Below are 12,090 nucleotides of genomic sequence, written 5' to 3' on the forward strand. Positions count from 1 at the left end.
TTCCTACCGCGTCCGCATTCCGGGCTCCATGAGTAGCTGCCCCAAGACATGCCTGTTTCGATGTTGAATACCACTGCTTTCCATCAGTTCTCTAATCTCATTTTTCCCCATCTTCTTTCTCCTTCTGAACTAAATAAACTAGACTAATTGGCTAGATTCCGCAAGGATACCAAAACACCTGAACATTTTGGACGGGCGTGGAAAGGGGCGGCCTGACCTTAGAAGTTGGACGGGGTCTTGCAGCGGGTCCTTCGCGGGGGTGACATTCAGCTGGCCGGTGAGGCGATTGCCTTACCGCCCTAGAGCCATGGCCCAGTTCGTCCGTAACCTCGCGGAGAAGGCCCCGGCGCTGGTGAACGGTGAGCACTGCCTGAGACTGCCAAGGCGGGTACACGGGCGACGGGGAGGCTGGCGGGGCTCCGGGGGAAGAAGCAGGCTGCTGTGATCCGAGGCAAGCTGGAGCAGTAGGCGGGGCGGGACGGCCTGAAGGTGCAGAGAGCAGGAGGCAGGTTTGAGGCCGTCCTTTGGCCCTCTTCTTGCCTGGCCTACTGCTCGGCTCTCTTTACACCTTAGAAGTTGCTGAATTATAACCACTGCAGGAAAGAGGTAATGTGAAGGAAGCCCGGAGTTGCCGAGCAGCTGCCGCCACGACGCCCACTTAGATCTCTTAAGATCTGGAATACCAAAATGATGGCTCTTTTAGGAGAACTGGAAAAGCAAGGGCAGAAAGTATCAGGTGATGTGGTTCCTGATAGACTATTTGAAAGTCAACAGAAATGTTTAAGGATTTGTGCGCTTTGAACGTTGAATGCTGACAATTTTTGCTCTGGTCCTAGGGAAATTTTAGGTGGAATTGGACTTTATGGATGAGTATTCCAGTCCTCTATAAGCATGAAAAGATATTCGTGAGCTAGGCATGGTGGTGCACGCCTATAATTCCAGCACTCTGGAAGCTGAGGTAGGAGGATTGCCGCGAGTTTGAAGCCAGCCTGGATTATAGAGTGAGTTCAAGGCCAACCTGAACTACACAGGGAGACCCTGTGTCCAGAAGAAAAACAAATTATTCATATAAACAATCTTTTTTAGTATAGGAGCATACACGAATTTTTTTTTTCAGTTTGAAGAATCTAACTAGTAGACCCCGTATTTCAGAACAGCCCTGAATAATCATAAGCCTGAATAGTAAACTGTTGTGTCAGTAAATATTTCATTTGCCTTCTGAACAGTAAGTTACTAATTTTATTCCTGAAGGGAGGTAAATTGATGTAAGTTTCTTCACTAGATGTGGTTTTGTGTTTTGTTTGTTTTTGTTTTTTGAGACAGGATCTCCCTATCAAGTTCAGGCTGGTCTTGAACTAACTAGGTAGCTTAGGCTAAGAACTCACAGCTGTCCTCCTGCCTCAGCCTCCCAGGTGCTGAGATTACAGGCATGCGCCACCATGCCTGGCCAGATGTGGTATATTGTTTGAAGGTAAAATCTCTAAATTGCTTTCATTGTGAAATATGAGTAGAAAGCAGAATTTCAAATAATACAGGTAGTGTTTTTGAGCATATTTTGCTATGTTTGGTATTTTAAAAATTAATTCCCTCCTCTTTTCACTCCATCATCAGACAAACAGTGAGATATTGAAGACCTTACAATGCCATGTACTGTTGATTCTTGATTGCTTCCTCTTACAGGTCAGATCTCTTGACCGTCTCAGATCTAATAGTGAGACAGCTTATCCACTATCTCACTGCAGTCTAGTACATAGACTGTGTTTTATATAGTCTGCCAACGGACTTCTCATTTAGAACTTTCGAGTTAAGGAGAGGGCTTCATTCTTTGAGTGTTGAGTGATTTGAGGCATAGTTTTTAATATTTCAAGTGGATTTTTTTTTTTTTTAATACCAGGGATCGAACTCGGGTCCTTGCGCTTTCGAGGCAGGCAGCGGAACCACTGAGCTAAATCCCCGGCTCAAGTGGATTTTTGACCTACCATTGTTTTCACATCTTTTAGGTCAGTGGTGGCGAATCTATGGCACGTGTGCGAGTTTCTATCACTGTTTCTATCACTGAAAGTTCTAAAAGGTTCACCATCACTGCTCTGGGTGGTGCATTTTGGGGAACTGAAAACTAGTCTGTAATAAAATCCAAGAAGGGCTGGAGATTTAGCTCAGTGCACTATGCCTGCCTTGCAAGCATAAGGTCCTGAGTTCGATCCCTGGTACCAGGAAAAAAAAAATCCAAAAAGAAAAATAATGTCAAAATTAATTTTTGTTACTCTTCTAGAAGTACCTAGAAAAGAGGACTCAGATGGGACCAGAATGTTAAAGCAGAGATACATTTTGCTTTATATCATAGACCTGTGTATTAAATGTGAATGTTAAATGCTTGATAAATTACCAATTATGTCTGTCCATTCCCTGGAAGACAAAGAAGCTTATAGAAACAAGTAATTTTATCAGATTTCCCAAGAAAGATTATGACAGTCTGATTTTCCCCTTTACCTAAAGTGTACAGTTTACTTTAATTTCACCAATTTTTCCTTTAATCACTTTCAATCCCAGGATCCAATGCAGGACCTCACATTACATTCAAGTTGTCATATCTCTCAGTCTCCTCTCATTCATGATGATTTCAATTCTTTATCTTTCATGACTCTGACTTTCTTGAGGTATCTATCTAGATATTCTGAAGAATATTCCTCATTCTGGATTTATCGGGTATTTCTCTTGGGATTAGTCTGGAACAGTGGATTTTGAGAAAATACCACAGAGATGAGGTGCCCTAATGGCATATCAGGAGGTATCTAATATCCATGTGACGTCACTGATGATACAAGTTTCATCCCTTGGTTAAGATAACATTTGATAGGGCCAGGGATTTAGTTCAGTGGTTCCTCCGCCTGCCTCACAAGCGCAAGGTCCAGAGTTCAATCCCCCTTTCAAAAAGATAACATTTGATAGGTTCTTCCACTGTAAAATTATTTATTTTCCCTTTCCCTGTCTATTCTTTAGAAGTAACAATGTCTAGTCCATGAGGTAAGGTTTACAGCCCCCAGGTGGGAGTGGGTCCATCTGTTGTATAAAGGAGTTTCTGGCTGGTGTAGCAGTGCACACCTGTAATCCCAACAGTCGAAAGGCTGAGGCAGGAGGATTGCCAGGGGTTCAAGGCCAATCTGAACTACATAGCAAGACCTTGTTTCAAAAAAAAAGAGGAATTTCTATGTATAATAATGGAATTTTGTAAGAAACACCTTGTTTCTTCAGCTATTTGTTCAATCATTTATTGTAATGACTCATTTACATTTATCTCAAACTTTGAATACCATTGCTTGTTCTTCATTGCTCAGATTTTTAGACTTGGCCATAAGGAACTATTTTAGGTTGACACTTCCATCAGTTTGATATGCCCCGTTACTTTCTGGTACTGTATGCAGATTCATATTTTCTCTACCCAGCTAAGGCAAGCCTTTCTCCAAAGAGACCAGTTCCTTTTGTTGGACAGTGGAAGTTAGAAACTAAAATCTAGGTGCTGAGTTTGCTCCTTGCTACTAGAATATCATTGCTTTTAGGTCCTCTGTGTGGACGAGGGATACAGATACATATGGGGGGGAGGGGTGTACATAACATACTCATGTATATCCATGATTGTTTCTCAATGTATTCATCTGTATATGTTAAGCTAACCCTGAGTTCATATAAATCTCTTCAACTGTGTCCAGGTTTATTCTTTTTTTGGTGCTGGGGCTTGAACCCAGGACCTTGCATATGTTAAGCACATATTATAACACTGGTATTCCCAGAGCCCCAATAACCTCTGAATAGGGTTTTCTTTTTATATGAGATGAGGTCTCACTATGTTGTGCAGGCTCATCCTGAACTTCTGAGCTCAAGATACCCCCTGACTCAGCCTCCAGTTAGCTAGTACTACAGGCACTCACCACCCATAGCTGCTATTGTTGGTTCTTGCTTATCTCTAACTTACCTCTCTTTTGGTGAGAAACCTGGCTCCCACCATCCACTATTTATGTTTTGTTCATCCTTCATATACATTTAAGCAGTTTCAAACTTACTAATCTGTGCCCTTGAAAAAAATTCAACAACCAAAGTAGAAGTAGTATTCTTTTGTTTTCTTTTCTTTTCTTTTTCTTTTATGACACTGGGACTCAAACCCAGAAAATTATACATGGTAGGCAAGCACTCTACAAACTGAGCTATACCCTATCCCTGTTTGGTTTTGGGGTTTTTTTCAGTGCTGGGGTTTGAACTCAAGAACTTTGGACAAAGCTACATCCTCACCCTTTTTTATTTTGAGACAGGGTCTCACTGTGTTGCTCAGTTGCCCAGTCTGGACTTGAACTTAACAGTCCTCCTGCCTTGACCTTCAGGGTGTTGGCATTACAGGTGTGCACCACCATGCCTGAGTTCTTTTTTTCTTTTAGAATGACATATCTGTGTTGAAGATGATTTTAGAGATAGTTGGTTGACTATTCCCATAGACACTGTACTTTTTAACTGCATCAGCAGTTGTGTTTAGAATAATTTCTTAGAGCTTTGTGTCTATTTAAAATTTTATGCCACAGCCCCAGACACAAAGGATGAAGATAGTGATCTGAGAATAGTGAAATATCCAAGTAAAGACAGTTAACAGTAAAAGTACCAAAAGCCTTGGCTAATCCATTTTTGAACAATAAACACTTTATGAATGTTCATGCAGTTATACATGATATATTTCTTCCTCTCGCTGAAGTCACTACCATAGTGTCACATCTACTATGGTTGTCAAGGATTCCTTGAAATAGTGAGTACTTTAAGGAATTTTAGCTTAATAATAGATTCTAATTTTGGCTTCTCTTAACACATGTAGGTTTTACTTTTTATTATTTATGCTTTTTTTGGTGTTTTTCTTTGTTTTTTGTTTTGTTTTGTTCTTTTTAAGGAGCAGCTGTGCTTTTGTTAGAAAAAAATATAATCCAGCACATATTGATGAGGGTACCAAAAGTGGGAGCTAATTGCTATAATTCCATCTGTGTGTGTGGCCAGTGTTCTGATAAGTTTAATGTTATTCTTAAGGGTGCCATTTTACATAGCTCTTTCCTTTCTTCTGGACTTCTTTCCACATTTTCTGATCTCTTTACCAAGAAAATAAGAATAAATTGCTGGTTTTCTTGCTTTTGACTCCAACTACTGGTAACTTTACAGTTAATTAAATTTGCCATTCATAAGTGGAGTTATAGCACTAGCTGGCCGCTAGTGAAGTCCCAGCATAATTGAATGTGCTTATAGCTTCCTGCCTGATTGAACGTCTCTGTGACACAGGTGTTCTGCATCTTTAAAGGCCTCTTGTTACCCTGGAGCAGCTTTGACTTTTTACACTGGGTGCACATTTAGTACAAGCAGTGAATGAATGTGATGCATGAATAAATATTTGTGTCCAACCCACACATCTGCTTCTTTCGGTCTCTAGTGAGTTCATCCTGGTTTTTTGTTTTGTTTTGTTTTCCAGCTGCTGTGACTTACTCCAAGCCTCGACTGGCCACATTTTGGCATTATGCCAAGGTTGAGCTGGTTCCTCCAACTCCTGCTGAGATCCCTGTAGCTATTCAGAGCCTGAAAAAAATAGTCAATAGTGCTAAAACTGGTAGCTTCAAACAGCTCACAGTTAAGGTAACTATGGGCTAAATAAAAACCTATGTGCATAACAAAAAATGTCTTCCCTTCAGGTTCTTCTGATTATTTTAATTAATATATGTTTTTTCCAGGGAGGCTGAATCCAAAATAATAAGAGATAATCTCTTTTTTACTATGAAGGAAGATACTTACTTTTCTAGAAATACTTCAGCTATTCTATGTCTTAGTTTCCTAGTAGGTTTTTGTTTTGTTTTGTTTTGTTTTAGATTTTTTGAGACAGGGTCTCATTATGTATTCCAGACTGGCCTTGAACTCACTATGTAGCCTGGGATAGCCTCAAACTCATAACAGTCTTCCTACCTCAGCCTCTCCAGAGTGCTGAGACTACAGGCGTGCACCACAACGCCCAGCCCTAGTAGCTTTGTACTATAGCAAGAAAGCATTTTTTAAAAGTAGAAACTTTTTTCCTTTCCAATTTTGTTGTTGTTTGGTTTTGGGGGGAGTTTTTTGGTACCAGGGATCAAACTCAGAACCTTGCTCTTTCGAGGCAGGCGGCAGAACCACTGAGCTAACCCTTTTCCTTTCCAATTTTGACTAGTATAGAAAAATATAATGGCTTGCTTTGCTGATTCTTTTTTTTTCATCCTTAGTCTTAGAATTATTTCCAAGTCAGCCAGAAGAACTCTCACATTATATTAGGACGCTAATACTTACATGAAGGATAAAAATGCCAAAACCTGGGTTATCAAGTTACTTGAAGCTTAAAGTAAGGTCCGGGGATTTAAGATCAGTGGTTTCGCTGCCTGCTGCGCAAGCGCAAGGACCTGAGTTCGATCCCCTGTACCAAAAAAAAAACAAAGATATAAGAACTGGAACTTGAATTTTATATTTACTTGATCTGAGCACAGGGTACGAAAAGCCTAAGTGTAGGGCCGGGGATTTAGCTCAGTGGTTCCACCGCCTGCCTTGCAAGTGCAAGGTCCCGAGTTTGATCCCCAGTACCAGAAAAAAAAAAAAAAGCCTAAGTGTCTAGTAGTTGCTGACTGTAGAACCTATGTCTTGGAAAATACAGTTATTTTTCAGAAAACAATAACTTCTGGTCTAATTTGAAGGGGAAAAAATTCACTTCCAGAAATGCTAAAAGAAAAAGGCTCAATTTTGTTATGGAATGATACTTCTTCAATTAGAGTTTTAAGGTTCATATTTGTGCTTTGATGAAACTGCTTTCTGCAACTGTTTGTTTTTCCTTTAGGGTAATAAAAATTCATTCAGCTATGAAACTGAGTACTGAATTCTTAGAAAGAATTAGTCCAAATAATGTGAATAAAAATGAAGTATAAAGGGGAAGACAAAGCCCTTCATCTTGAAGCAGATTTTCTTTAGCCAGTCAGAAATATCTGTTTTCAGAAACTTGGCCTTTCATATGAATGCCCTGTCTGGAAGTGTCAGCTATTTCAAGGATGTCGGTTGTTTCAAGATCTATAAAGTGTCTCATAAACTAATAATGAAAGAGTTAAGTCAGTTTAGGTCTTTAAAGAATGCTTTGAAAGAATTTATAAGCTCTGGACTACTTACCTTACAAAATTGAAAGTTCAAGGGCTCTCAACAGTTGAACAAAGTTAACACCAATAAGTTAATATCAGTGTTGACCAAAGCTGCATGGTAGCTTAAATAGCATCTTTATATTGTCTGTCACTTGATCCTGGAAAAGAATAATTTTAGATATATAAAAAAAAGAGGTACCTTAAAATGTGTACTTTTTTTTTTCAGGAAGCTGTACTGAATGGTTTGGTGGCCACCGAAGTGTGGATGTGGTTTTATATCGGAGAGATCATAGGCAAGCGTGGCATCGTTGGCTATAATGTTTGAATATCTTTAACATCTGATTATATTTAATGTAATATTTGAGTGTTCTTGAATCACATGATGAATCATGTGATCAGAATGTCTGCTATCTGAATAAAATGTGTCAACTATCAGTATTTTCTCTGTCATATACTACATGAAAGGACATAGTTCTTGATACTAAATTGGATTGTCTTTGGCTTTTATATATTAATACAACTCTAAATGCAAGTCTATTTAATTTGAAATTGGAAGATATATGTAAATATCCCAATCTGGTATATAATATGTGAATATAACGTTTTGATTGGAAGATTTAAAATATATGCTACTGGGGCCAGGGATTTAGCTCAGTGGTCCCGATGCCTGCCTCAAAAGTGCAAGGTCCCGAGTTCGATCCCTGGTACCCAAATAAATAAATAAATAAAATATATGCTATGTAAGCTTTATTTCCAGAAAATTTGAGGGAAAAGCCTTAAGAAACAGAACATGTGGGGCCAGGGATTTAGCTCAGTGGTGCTGTACCTGCCTTGCAAGTGCAAGGTCCTGAGTTCAATCCCCAGTACCAGAAAAAAAAAAAAAAAAAAAACCAGAATATTCGGTGGGAGGGTACATGCCTGTAATCTTAGCACTCAAGAGGCTGAAACAGGAGGATCCCCTTGAGTTTGAGGCCAGCCTGAACTACATGAGACCCTGTCTCAAAAAACAAAAATGAAAAGAAAAAGATTCCTAAACTTCCCATACTATAAGAAATAGTAATAACATGTGCCAGAGTGATATAGTTAAATCATATTGGTAAAAGTTGGGCATGGTGGCACATACCCAAAGTTCCAGCAACTCCCCAAGAGTTTGTGACCCATCTCAGCAACATAATGAGACCCTGTCTCAAAAAAATGTTAGTAGTTACAAAGAATAAAATTAGTTTGTTTCTCTGTGCTGTAATCATAGAAAGACCCTTTAACAACTGCTATGTATATAAATTTTGGAATACTTGTCTTTTTTTTTTTTTTTTTGGTTTCGGGGACCGAACTCGGGTCCTTGCACTTGCACCGGCAGGCGGCGAAACCACTGAGCTAAATCCCTGGCCCCTTGTTTTGTTTTTGAGTACTTGTCAATTGGAATATTTGTCCCTCCCGAGAGAGAAAAATAGGAGGGTATGAGGGTGATTTTCTAGTTATGCATGTTTGTGACATTTTTTCTTCTTTTTTTTGGTGGCGGTGGTGGTGGTGGTAGTAATGGTACTAGGGATTGAACCCAGGATCTTCTCACAGAGCTAGCTGTATCTCCAACTCGCTCTTTCTGGGTTTTTTGTTTGTTTGTTTTTTTTGGTTTGGTTTGAGTTTTTTTGGTACCGGGGTATCAAACTCAGGACCTTGCACTTGCAAGGCAGGCATGGTACCACTGAGCTAAATCCCTGGCCCTTTGGGGTTTTGGGGGGGGTTTTTTGAGAGGGGTCTCACTGAGTTGTCCAGGCTGGGCTTGAACTTGCAGTTCTCCTGCCTTAGCCTCCTAGAGTTCTGTGATTAGAGGCATGCATCATCAGACCTGGCCTGTTTGTTAACTATGACAGTGAATGAGAGCCATGACCTACTCTTTATACCTAATTTCAATATATGTTATTAACTGGTTTATGATTTTTTTTTTAGAACCTGTCTTTCCAAAAATAAAATCTCCTACAGAGTGGCTGGGGATTTAGCTCAGTGGTTTCACCACCTGCCTCAAAAGCGCAAGGTCCCGAGTTCAATCCCCAGTACCAAAAAAAAATATCCTACAGATGATTAAACAGGGTGATAACTTAGTGTCATCCATGCATCTAAGTAATATATCCTGAAACAAATTGAAGTGATTCGTGTTGGTCTGTTTTCTTTTTTTGGGGTACTGGGGATCAAACTTGAGACCTTGCGCTTTCGAGGCATGCGGCGGAACCACTGAGCTAAATCCCTGGCCCTCTTTAGCCATTTTATTAAAGATATTGAACATACTGACCACTCATTGGCTTTACTGAGGACCGTACTGTCCTTGGTTGATTTAATGTGGTGCGTCCTCTTTATAGCTACAGCAAACCAGGCAATGCCAGTTGATAACCAAAAGATGGTTGCATATTTATTATAAAAACATGGTTCGCATCATACCATTAATCCTCTAATAGTTTTGAGCCTTTATCCCGTCAATTCCAAATTTATTCACTACATTTGGGGGGGTAGTGGTTTTGGGGAGGAATTTTTTGTTTGTTGGGGTTTTTATGGTACCGGGGATCGAACTCCAGACCTTGTGCTTGTGCAGCAGGCACCAGAACCACTGAGCTACATCCCCGGCCGTTTTATTTTTGTTTGTTTGTTTTGGGGGGGGGGGTTGGTACCAGGGATCGAACTCAGAACCACTGAGCTAAATCCCCGGCCCCCTGTTTTGGTTTTTGATTTGGGTTTTGTTTGTTTGTTTTTGCAGGGGGTGGGGTTGGTATCAGGAATAGAACTGAGGGCCTTGAGCTTGCCAGGCAGGTGCTGCACTACTGAGCTACATCCCCAGCCCTGTTTTTTTTTTCCCTCCTGTTTTGTTTCTTGAGACAAGGTCTGGCTGTATGTTGTAGACTGGCCTTGAACTTCTTCCTGCCTCAGTCTCCTGAGTGCTGGGATTATAGGTATATGCCATAACACCCAGCCCTAGCTACTCTTCTGAAATACGAAGTAATGCCCAACTTGCTGCTACTGCAACAAACACAGGTGACCAAAACTGAAACTACTCTTCAAAATGTATTCAGTAACCTAAAATATGCAGAGCAAAAAACTGCAGATTCAGTACCATGAAGATGACGATCTGTGAGTTTCTCTGTTTCATACGGTATAGGAGTATTAAAATTAACCAGGAAAAAAAACAAAGGTCTGAAATCATCTGGTTAAAATGTCCAGAGGCTTAGCTGAGTTCGTGATATGTAACATTACTTTTTTGAACCATACGGTCACATTGCAAAGTCTTCAAAATAAACATTTACTACTCACTTCCCTGCTACTTCCTCCTCTGCCCAACAGCACACCTCTGATCTCCCCTGAGACTAATGGTACATGTACGGGATGTTGTTAGGTTAAAACAGCAGTGGGCTCCTTGAAGTGGCCACTTGACTATTCCAGGCTCATTTCTTTTGCCCTCAAGTTCACATGCCTTGTCTCCTAGCAGAGAACTGCTTAGGCTTTCCCTGAATTTGTGGTTGCCAGGTGTTGCCATTGGCAACTTTAATATCACTCAGATGTTAATTTTTTTGTTATTTTGGGGTTTCGTTTTATTTTTTTGAGACCATCTTGCTGTGTAGTTCAGGCTGTCCTTGAACTCACCATGTAGCCCAGGCTGGCCTTGAACTTGCAGCAGTTCTCATGCCTCAGCCTCCCAAGTGCTGGGATTACAAGGCATGTACCACCATGCCTGGCTTTAGATGTTTACTGTACACCTCATAAATTCCTAAATGGCTGAAATATGAACAAGACTACTAATTTAACAGAGTTCAGTATGGTGCTGTAATGAGGGAGGTGGAAGAGGTTAAAAAGAGGTTATGCAGACTTTAGAATAAGGTTCAAGAGATTATAAGAGGAGAGAGTATTTACAATAAAGAGAACAGGGCCAAGAAGAATATAGAAAGGTATATTGGGCCGGTGGAATAGTGTTTGCAAAAACTGTTAAATCTGTCTTGCCTATTGGAAGTTTGGAAAGAACAGAAGCAAGACTGAAGCACTGGGTACAGGAGGTAATAATCACGAGGTACCTTTTGTGCCATATTAAAAATTAGATTATTGGGCTGGGGATGTATCTCAGTGGTAGAGTACTTGCCTAACATGCACAGGGCCCTGGATTTGATTCCTAACGCTCCAAGAAAAAAAAAAGGTACATCTAAAAGTGCATATGATCCTGCATTTTTCTCAGTAGAGGCATGAAGAGAGAGAGGGAAGATTATAGTTGCTAAGTCCAAGCCAGTTATGCTAATAGTCACTATGGTCCAAAAGTTACGATTCTTATGGAAACCACTATAAAAATAAATTCAACATAAATATCAACAAAGGCTTTTTGTTGAGGCTTTCATCATTTCAGGACAAATGTGAAACTTCTCATTACGTATTTAGTCCTTTGCTCTACGTATCTCAGCATTGTTTCTGTTTTTGGAGTTGTTTGTTTTGTTTTTTTGAGATAGTCTCACTGTACTTAAGGCTAGCCTTCAACTTGAACTCAGCAATCCTGCTTCAGCCTCCTGAGTGCATACACCACCACAACTGGCTCAGCATTTTTTTTTTTTTTTGGTATTGGGGATCGAACTCAGGACCTTGCACTTGCAAGGCAGGCGGTGGCACCATTGAGCTAAATTCCCGGCCCTCAGCATTATTCATTCTTTTTCAGTCATCTCTACACATAAATATTTCTGCCCTGGTTTTCTTCAGTATTTCTAGATCAAAATATTTTTCTCTTCAGTATTTCATATTTGTATGGTTCTTTACATTTTCAAAGCATTTGCACCATCTCATTTAGCCCCCGCAACTTTCCTCTGAGGCACATGGCATGAATGTATACCCACTTAAGTCATTAACTGAACAGGAAAAACATTAAATGATTTGGCCCCATAAGTGGTAGAAGCACAAGTTGGACCCAGGC

General features: G+C 40.2%; 2 protein-coding genes across 3 annotated transcripts in view; one reads left to right on the forward strand and one right to left on the reverse strand.

Annotated features, from left to right (window-relative positions):
• Cd3d (CD3 delta subunit of T-cell receptor complex) overlaps window positions 1-384 on the reverse strand; it is a 61,108-nt gene extending 60,724 nt beyond the window's left edge. The window contains exon 1 of the mRNA XM_087212465.1: window positions 218-384. The gene's annotated coding sequence lies outside the window, so the exon portion shown is untranslated. The remainder of the gene's footprint in view (window positions 1-217) is intronic.
• Window positions 176-7,595, forward strand: Atp5mg (ATP synthase membrane subunit g). 2 transcript variants are annotated; one of them, XM_021237868.2, is made up of 4 exons: window positions 239-359; window positions 574-736; window positions 5,492-5,652; window positions 7,387-7,595. In XM_021237868.2, exons 2-4 carry the CDS (start codon window positions 688-690, stop codon window positions 7,483-7,485), a joined length of 309 nt encoding a protein of 102 aa, XP_021093527.1. In that variant the 5' UTR covers window positions 239-359; window positions 574-687; the 3' UTR covers window positions 7,486-7,595. The 2 variants fall into 2 exon arrangements, with proteins under 2 accessions (XP_004856759.1, XP_021093527.1); XM_004856702.4 differs by lacking the exon at window positions 574-736 and having other exon boundaries at window positions 176-359.
• The last annotated feature ends 4,495 nt before the right edge of the window (window positions 7,596-12,090 follow it).

Source organism: Heterocephalus glaber, unplaced genomic scaffold, assembly GCF_053883595.1.
Source record: "Heterocephalus glaber isolate CG9 unplaced genomic scaffold, H.glaber_assembly_v1.0 deba00001429, whole genome shotgun sequence".
Taxonomy (NCBI): Eukaryota; Metazoa; Chordata; class Mammalia; order Rodentia; family Bathyergidae; genus Heterocephalus; species Heterocephalus glaber.

Coding starts and splice junctions, on each gene's coding strand:
- Atp5mg (XM_004856702.4), top strand. CDS start 308: ATGGCCCAGTTCGTCCGTAACCTCGCGGAGAAGGCCCCGGCGCTGGTG. Junction 360..5,491: donor GGCCCCGGCGCTGGTGAACG/GTGAGCACTGCC, acceptor TTTGTTTTCCAG/CTGCTGTGACTTACTCCAAG. Junction 5,653..7,386: donor TCAAACAGCTCACAGTTAAG/GTAACTATGGGC, acceptor TTTTTTTTTCAG/GAAGCTGTACTGAATGGTTT.